At 58.7% G+C, this 9053-nt stretch overlaps 1 protein-coding gene across 1 annotated transcript; it reads right to left on the reverse strand.

Moving 5' to 3' along the window:
* Window positions 1–332: 332 nt before the first annotated feature.
* Window positions 333–7788, reverse strand: OTP (orthopedia homeobox). Its single transcript, XM_074994250.1, has 3 exons — window positions 7752–7788; window positions 6724–7133; window positions 333–863 (listed from the first exon to the last, which is right to left on the reverse strand). Exons 1-3 carry the CDS (start codon window positions 7786–7788, stop codon window positions 333–335), a joined length of 978 nt encoding a protein of 325 aa, XP_074850351.1.
* Between the last annotated feature and the right edge of the window lie 1265 nt (window positions 7789–9053).

Genomic DNA, 9053 nt, shown 5'->3' on the forward strand with positions numbered 1-9053 from the left:
AGGGAAGCCCCTGACCAGAAAGCCCTGCCTTAGGCGTGGGGTTACTGGCTGCTTTGGTCCAAATGGAGCTGGCGGGGGGCGCAAGGGACAAACGAGCTGAGTCCTTTCGTGGGTGGCTGTGTGGTGTCTCCTCCCGGGCTCACAGGCCGGCGGGGGGGGCGGGGGGGGCTGTGCGGGGTGGGGTTCTCTGCCCACAAACCAGTCCATGGCGCCTGATTGCAGATCCTGAGTCGACTCCCTGGTAAGTAAGTCGTGGAGGGGGGTACGCGGGGGCCGGGGCGGAGGGGGGGGGGGCGGGGCGAGGCGAGGCGGGGCGGGGCGGGGCGCGGCCATTAGGTGAAGCTCATGGAGACTGTGTGCTCGAGCGCCTTGCGGCGGAGGGAGGCGATGCTGGTTCCCCGCCACACGTCGCTGCTGTCCGGGGAGCTGCAGAGCTGCGGCGAGCCCGTCACGTTGCTGGGGCCGGGCAGCGAGGCGGGCACCATGCCGGGGAAGGCGGGCTGGTAGAGGTGCGACTGCAGGCCGGCGCCGTTGGAGCCCGCCAGGCTGTTGGACAGGCCCATGGAGTTGGGCGGCGGCCCGGCCGCCAGGCTGCACTGCGACAGCGACTGCGCCATGGCCTGCTGGCGGCCCAGCGCCGGCGGCAGCGGGAGCTGCGACACGCCCGGCATGGCGGCCGCGGCCCAGCGCGTGTCGTTGGCGTGGAAGGAGCACAGGCTGTCGCCCATGGCGGCGGCGGCGGCGGCGGCGGCCGAGGGGAACTGCGGCAGGCCCGGCGTGGGCAGCAGCGTGCCCGGAGCGCGGAACACGTTGGTGGTCTTCTTGCGCTTCTTCCACTTGGCGCGGCGGTTCTGGAACCAGACCTGCCGGACACGGGGCGAGAGAGGCGGGTTAGGCACCGCCCAGCGCCGCGGGGAGCCCCGGCCCGCCGCAGCCGCCCCCCGCCGGTCCCGCAGAGGGCGCTGCGCCGGGCCCAGGGCGGGCGCTGGCCAGTCTAGCCACGGACGGGGAGCAGTGAGGTCGCTGATGGGACCTATAGCCGCACAGGGGCCCGGGGCTGCACTGGGGGTGGGATCAGAGAGCGGTAGGGCGGGAGGGGACGCAGGCTGTCCTCTGGGCTGCGGTTCCCATAGCTGAACTTTTCCAAGGGAGGCCACCCCGCGGGGGATTGTATCTGCCAAGCAGCTGTAACAATGCCCCAGCCTTTACTGTAATACAGTCACACGGCAGGAGCTGGCGGATAGACACTGCTGCAGACACGCTCCCTCTCCGGGTGGCCTGTTTTGGGAAAGTTCAAATGTGGGACCCGTTGTCTAAGCCCGTCCTGCGCGCTTATCCAGGGCTAAGTAATAAGTCTATATGCGGAGAGAAGAGCTATATCCCAGACAGACACTTCCATAGTTCCCACCTCCTCCCCAGTAGATGTTACAGGCCTGGCCGTACTACACAGGTGTATGAATACCCCCATACTTGTGAACGCGGGTGTGTGTGGGGGGGTGGGATGACCTACACCACATGGACCTAAATGCTTCCTCCTCCTACAGGTAGCATAACAGCGGGATTTCAAACCTGCAGAAGACTTCCTTATTTTGTCTCGTCAAGCACACACCAAAGGCCATTGACGCCAGGAAAAATGGTGTGGCCGTAAGCGAGCTGGATCTAACAATAATAGACCGGGATAGTGAAGCCTGTACCGTTGCTCCACGTGGATATCCCTGATGACCGGCCTGTGCACCGATAACGGGGCTTATTCGTTTAAGTACAGAATTACACGTGCGTAGGCCAGAGTCCCAGAGAGCTTTGGTGAACGTTGCCTCGGTGTGTGCGCCTGGAGGTGAGGGGAGCGCTAGTTCCGGGTGCCCCCACATCTTCTGTTTTCAGAAAATAGCTGGAGTCCTGAGCCCCGGGGCCGCCTCCCTTGCCCAGCAGCCGGGTTCTTCTCATCGGTGGTGGGGGGGAGGAAATTTCTCTCCCCCCCGTTGCAAACGAAGGGAGGCGCCGCTCAACGCTTGCCTGGGCGAGTTGTCAATAAAATTACATTTTGCTTCGACAAACCCGAGTCTCTTTTGCAATGAGCTCTGTTTGATTACGTGCACTTCAGCCTACCTAGGGGGTTACACTGGACTTCGTAATCACAGCAACCGGAGTCTGAGCCTCGGGCGATTTGTCTATTAATGTCAAAATAAAGACTTGGCAACAGAAGTTTGCTAGTGGCGCCTTGTCTAGGCTGTGTTCCCACAACAATCATTTCTTCGCCTTTCAGATCCTCATTTTCCTGCGCTACTTCCTCGCCCTGCTCGTGAGACCGGCGCGTTGCACGTTTAACATGCATGCGGCCGTTTAACGCGGCGGTGTGTTTTGAGTCCGCCCGAGCCCGGCTGGTTTTTCCTCGCCGGGAATCAATGGGAGGGGATTTGGCCAGATCCGAAGGGCTTGGGCTGAATTTTGTGGGATTTGCCAAACGGGCTGTACAAATCAGAGCCCGGGAGGTGACACGCGATTTCCTAGGACCTGGCTCTGGCTTGGGCAGATAATTCACTATTTCTCACGGCCTGCAGATCGCTCCCATGTGCGTTGCAATTGAACCCCTAGGACGTGGCTTTGTAATGTGGATTGCTCTTGTAGTGACCAGCCCCGAGGCGGTGCACTACGCCAGGAATGCCATTTAAAGCCCCAGGTTCCTCCCCAGATCTGGCTCCGCGCCCTTCTCCCCCGACCCGGTTTTGTTGCCTCTCTCCCCGGCCTTACTCGTTTGCATTGTCTCCCCTGGTGTTAGCGCTGCAGCTGCCCGCCAGTTGCCGTGTGCCTGGCGAATAAAGTCGCAGGGGTGTCTATCATGCAAGGGATCCGGGGGCTGTGTCCCAGGACCGAGCTGCCCCGGTCACGCACACCGAGGCGAATGTATGTAAAATATTCGCGTGCGCCCGAGCCTGCTCCAGCTGGCGCCTGAGTGCCTAGGAAAACTCTGCGAGCCGAGCACCAGCTTCTTCGGGTAACCCCAGACCTCGCTCGCGCTTGGTGGGTGCCACCTTAGCAAGCAGCCCTAAAACCCCTCAGGGACTACTAGACCTGGCGAGCAACAAGCCCCGTTCCCTGCCCCCACGGCGGCACCTAGCACCAGCCAGATCATCCCTCTTATTTATTTCTCCTCCCTGGATTACCCCCAGCCGCCCTGGCCGTCCTGCGCCGCTGCTGTTGCTTGGGTGCTGGAGTCAGGTGTCTAGGCACCAGCTGCTTTGGCTCAAGCGGGGAACACTGGTGTGTGTAACCCGGCCGTTCCCGAATGGAAACACTGGGCTGGTGTAAGAGGAAACCGAGTTAGTGCTCTTCGAGACCCTCCAACCTGCTGGAGCTGCTCCTTTATTATCCACCCAGCCTGAGAAAGATGCGCGGCCGTTCACGGGACTGAACAGCTGCTAAGGAGCCACCCCTTAGAGGCATAATCGAAAAAAATCGCTTTCAATTATGTTTTAGGGTTAATAGTTAAATTGCGGCTGCAAAAAATCTCTTATGTTTCATGGTTTACTGGTGGCTTACAGCATCTCCAGCAGGACTGCTCGCCTCACTTCGCAGCCGTGGCGCATATGCTGCTAACAGGCCGAGTGTTTCCAGTTGAAAACTAGTGCATGACAGATGAAAAGGCAGCGAAAACCTAAGGGAGGTTTTTGGAAAGGCACACCTGCCAGCTCGGGAAATAGATTAACCACCGGCGGCCGGCTGCCCTGGAGTAGGTCTGAAATGCAGCTGGTCCCTGAAAATTATTAATACAACCGTGAGAATCTAATGGAGGTTGGAAGCTTAAAAACCCTCCTTTGGTATCTGCTGTTACAGTAATATAGCCATACTGTAAATGCATTTTAAAATATATAGCCCGTTTAATTCCCCCAGCAATAAATGCGTTAGCAAGAGAGCCGAGGAGCTAATATTACTTTTTTTTTTTTTCCAGGAGCCAAACCTTTATGAAGATCTCATTGGAATCTAGCGGATGATTAATGTGAAGATTTGGTAGGAAATCTGGCGAGCTGTATTAAAGCTCAGATCTCAGGTTCATTCCAAGCAGCCAGCCGTGAACTCGGGGCCGAATTCATTACGCTTTAATAGTGTTGGGAGAGGAAGAAAATGCAATTTCTCATTCCATTAGAAAACGAGAAAATACTCTCAGCTTGTCCCCTATTAAGATGTGGCAGGTGACACGACCATTGTGGAGGACACGGTCGGTGGAATTAGAGCGCGTGATGGTGGTTGGTATAAAATATTGAAAGGCAAGGCTGGCTGTGCAGAAGTTATTTCACTGATTTGGTTTTTATGTAAATAAAATATTGAAAGTTAATTAATCCACGGTAGAGACTAATGATTATGCTTATTATATTGCATTGGATCCCGTCATTTGCATGATTCTCGCATTGCTGCTTAATAAGCCATTCCAGGTTATAAATAATTCTGAAATTGGTTTCTAATAATGGCATGCTATAAAGAACCGGTTTTATTACACACGCCTGAAAACCAGAGCGGTATCAGCTAGGGAGCCGGCTTCGCTTATAAGCAACAAATGATTGTAATGTATAATGTACATCAGCTCTAGCGCGCAAACGAGGAAAGCGCTCATTTATTCTAGCACTTAAAACGCATAAAAACATACGCGGCCGCTTTGCATTAACTGTTCAGCCAGAGCAGGTTTTGGGCAGGGTACTGCCCCATGCCCTGCAAGGAATGGGCTGGCAATCTGGTAATACCAAGACTACGGTGCCGCCCTCATATAGCACAAAACCCAATTACTACTTAATTTACATTTGGTCAAGGAGGATGATACAGTGAATTGTGGAGTAAATACATTTTCCATAAATTATTTTTGCATTTCATTCCCTGTTAATCATTGTGAAGTGTTAATTAAGAAGGCCAGGCTGATCTGATTACTTTTTAAACTACAGAACATTATTGTAAAAGATATTTAAATTGCCACTCTATTAAACTGTTCTTATCAGCAATCTCGCGCTATTATCATTGGGTTCAAGATTATGCTGAGACCATTAAAACACTTTATCTTGCCTCCGGCGTATTTCTTTGATGTGCTTTTGGAAAATAACTACTTCCGTTCTCTATTTTATATTTTACTTCGTTTCCCATACCCCCGATAGTGAACTTGGTATCATTAACCTTTGGGAAATCCAATCAAGTTTAATCGTCCACGTTTTCTTTTTTCATAAAGTCAGTTGTCCAGATATATTTTATTTGTGAATCCAATTTAGCTTGAAATGTAAATGAAGTATCATCGGGGGGGGGGGCGGCTTTTTACACTTGTTTGGCTTTTTAAAACGAATGTGTGTGCGTGTTCAGTTACAAACGTGCACTCAATCAGTTTCTGGTTATGAAACGGTCTTTTTTTTTAACGCCTCCCCACCCAGTTTTTGGCATGGGGACTTGGCTTGCTGGGAGAATTTTCAAAGACGAATACTGTAAAAATGAAAGTGCGTTTATGGCGTCCCCCTAGCACTTAGAAGCGAATATATTTCATTTCTCTGAAGCCTCTCACCCGAATTCCTCAGAATAAAAGTTTAGGTTTAAAAACGTCATTTGTAACCAGCTGTTGTGTCAGTTTCTCCCCCCCCCCCGGTTACTAGTAGCCTACGCTTCAACCGATTGGCTCTAATGCAGCAGCTCTCTGACCAACTCAGTGTTCTTGCTATTGCGACTCTCTAGTTCTAGTCTTGCCCTCAGTGCTAAGTGGGGGTTTGAAAGCAAGTCTTAAGACACTTAAACTCCAACTAGTGAGCTGAGAAATGCCTTTGGCGCCAGGTAGTTAAAACCCAGCCTGGCGTTAAGACTCGATTGCTGTCCTAGGGGAGGTTTGAGCTCTGAGCAAAGGCGCGAGGGTCTGGGGCCGAGCTTGCTCCCCAGTTGCCTTCCAGAGCTTCAGCACCTCGGACAGCGGCCGCTGCCCCGGGAGAGGCCGCGCGCCGCCCAGTGCGCGCTACGGCTGGGGGAAGAAGCGGGGGCGCGTTAGCAGCCGGGGCTTATTGGAAACTCGCAGGAGACCCCGGGTGTGGCTCAGTGCACAGCCCTCCCCTGTGCCCTCGCTCTGCGGGCGTTCCCGGGAGCCCCGCATTGCATGGCCCCTGCAGCCAGGCGGCTCTGCAGGGCTGTGCGCCTGGAGCTGGTTGGAGCTGCCCGGCACGAGCCGGGGAGGTCTGGAGAAGAAGCCGAAAGCTGCTGGCCCCAGGCCGGTCTGCCTCTGGGTCTCTGCTTTCGGGCGGCGGCTCGGTGCTGAATGGCCAAGCGTGCGGGCGCGCACGGGGAAGCTGAGGCTCCGCTCAGCTCTGCGGACACCCAGAGCCGGCCGGGCGGGCGCTCCGCGGTTCCGTCGCCTGGCTTGGCTCAGCAGCCTGGGCGCAACCCCCGGGGCGGCTTAAGAGCGGCGACTCGACTGCTGCGTTCGCCGCGGGGCGGATCAGCCGCTCTCTCACCCCGCGGGGCGCACCTGCGGTTTGGTGCGGCCCCGGTGTGCCAGAGGCGGGTCCCCAGGCGCCGGCTCCGGGCCAGGGGCCTTGGGGCTGGGGAGGGGCTGCTGTTTTCAGCGGCCTCTCTGGGCGGGAGGGCCGGGGGCTTGCACAGCCCGACGCGGGGGAGCGAGCGCCCGAGAGCTCGGCCCGTGGCGGGGCGGTGGCTGCCGGTGGCGAGGGTCAGAGGGAGCCGGGAAGGTGGGGCCATGGATGCGGCTGCGCCTACCTGGACCCGGGACTCGGTGAGGCCGATCCGCAGGGCCAGCTCCTCCCGCATGAAGATGTCCGGGTAGTGGGTCTTGGCGAAGCTCCGCTCCAGCTCGTTGAGCTGCGCCGGGGTGAAGCGGGTCCGGTGCCGCTTCTGTTTCTGCTGCCCCTGCTGCTGTCCCGTCGGGTTGGGGTTCTGCCCGCCGGGCTGCCCCCCCTGCTTGTCCGGGTCTTTGGCGCCCACCGCCAAGGAGGCCGGGTTGGAGCCCACGGCGGTGATGTCCTCCCCGGGCAGGAGGGTGGCCCCTTCCACCGTGTCCGAGTTGGGAGCCATGTCTCCCGGGTGCCCTCCCGGGTCCGCGCCCCCTACGCCCAGCCGGCACTTCACCGCCTCCCGGTGGCCCAGCAGCTCGGCCGCGTCTTTCATTCCTGCGGAGGCAAAGCGGCGCCGGTCACTCCCCTGCGGCCGGGTAGGGGCCTCCGTCACCCCCCCACCCGGCGGCCCACCCCCGGAGCCCCACCGCCCGGGGCCGGCTGCCCCAGCCCGAACCAGGGCCGAGCCCGGCGCGCCGCCGCCCGCGCTCAACTTCAGCGGGCGGGCAAAGTTGGGAGCCCGCCGTCCCGTCCCATCCCGTCCCGTCCCGTCCGTGGGGCCTGGCCCGGGCCCGGCCGGGCGGGGAAGGTGGGGGACTTTTGTCGGCCGGTGGGGCTGGTGAACCCAGCCCGGGCCGGCTCAGCCCCGGCGTGCGGGAGAACCCCCCAAAACTCCCACCCCCCCAAAGACGGGGGGATCCCCTAAAGGGGGGCGCCCTGGGTGGGCCAGAGCCATGGCAAGGCCCCCCCCCCGGGGCTGGGTCTCCCGCTCCCCCCCGCCGCCCTTAAATCAAATTAAACTTTCATCGCGGGCAATTACTTGGCGAAGAATTAGCCCGGTTAGGGCGCGTTAGGGGCAACCAAGGCGCAAATTGTCAATTTCCTGCTCCGCGTCTCCCTTCCCCTCGGCCGGGGGCGACAAAGATCCGTGGGGGCGGGGGGGGCGAGACTCACCGAGCCGGGCGTCCAGGAGGTCGGCGTGAGACAGCATCGCGCACCGCTCCAGGGCGAAGGCTGGTCCCCCCCAAATGGTAGCGGCTGGGAGTGATGTAAACGAGCTCTACGGCTCCGGCTCGCCTAAATGAGCGGCCATGCGGTGTGTGGTTAAAAGGGGCTCCCTGGCGTTATAATGTCCTTTAGAGAGACGGGGAGGTGCTTAACACTTCAATGAACCCGTGAGCGGCTCGGCGCGGGGACCAATCAGGAGGGCAGGCTGCAAATGTCACAGAGCCCGGCGAGTGCCCGCCCGCCCGCCCGCGTCCCCCCCGGCGGCAGGAGCGCCAGCGCATCCCGGGGCCGGGATGGCTCCCCGGCTCGCCCGCCCGCGTCCTGCTCCCGGCCGGAGGCGGCTGCTCCGCTGCCCCCCGGCGGGCCTGGCCGCTCAGCCCGGTGCAGGGGAGGGACGCGGCTGTGCCAAGGGCAGTGTGCGGGGCCCCCCGCCTACCCGCAGCCGGGCTTGGGCGTTGTGCAGCAACTTTCCCGCAGCGGCGGGCTCCAGGCTCCGTGCGGGGTGCGGGGGGGAAGCTCCTTCCTCCAGCCCAGATCGCCTCTCCCCGCCGACAGCTGGGCGCCGAGCGAAACTGACCCGCGCTGCGCTCCGCTCCGCTCCCGCAGGGGCGATACGGTTGTGAGCAGCCGAAAACCTCACCCGGAGCTCCGCCAGCGCATGGCGGGGGCGGGGGAGCGGGCCGGGGCCAAGCGCCGCCGCAGACTCGGGTGAGGGCGGTAAATAAAGTTAACCGCTTGTTGTGGAATACATTTGCCCCTGGCCCGTGGTAAACTCCTGGAAGCCCCGCGAGCGCCTGGCAGGCGGGAAGCGAACCATTCCTAATGCGCGGGGGTTTCCGAGCCAGCCAACAACAAAGTTTAGATTAGTAATATCTCTCTAACCAGAGTAATTTTCAAGATCATTAGGCATTTATGTAATTAGTGCCAAATCTATAAGCTTTTATTACGATTATTAGAGTAAAATCAGTATAAATTTGTACTAATTTACTACTGTTTAGACTTGGCTGTCAAGCCAGGAGGTTCTGATTGTAAATGATAACGGAGGAAATTAAGTGCAAAATCCTGTACCGTTGCTGAGCCGCTCCGAAACAATCCGTTTCCATTGCGCTGGCAGCAGCACCTCATGCCCCTTGCAAGTTATTTGACTTGTGGGTTTAGTTGCCCCAGCAGGACCCCCCCCCCAGCCAGGCACAATGAAAACGGATATTCGCGCCTCCCGGCTTGGCGCGCATTGATTTTTAATTCCAA

The sequence above is a fragment of the Carettochelys insculpta genome, chromosome 5 (assembly GCF_033958435.1).
Source record: "Carettochelys insculpta isolate YL-2023 chromosome 5, ASM3395843v1, whole genome shotgun sequence".
NCBI lineage: Eukaryota > Metazoa > Chordata > Testudines > Carettochelyidae > Carettochelys > Carettochelys insculpta.

Bases quoted from the DNA above. Each gene is read 5' to 3' on its own strand.
- OTP (XM_074994250.1), bottom strand. From the start codon at position 7,788: ATGCTGTCTCACGCCGACCTCCTGGACGCCCGGCTCG. The intron at 7,134-7,751 runs GTGAGTCTCGCC...TTGCCTCCGCAG, and splicing joins CCTCCTGGACGCCCGGCTCG to GAATGAAAGACGCGGCCGAG. The intron at 864-6,723 runs GTAGGCGCAGCC...CGTGTCCGGCAG, and splicing joins TCACCGAGTCCCGGGTCCAG to GTCTGGTTCCAGAACCGCCG.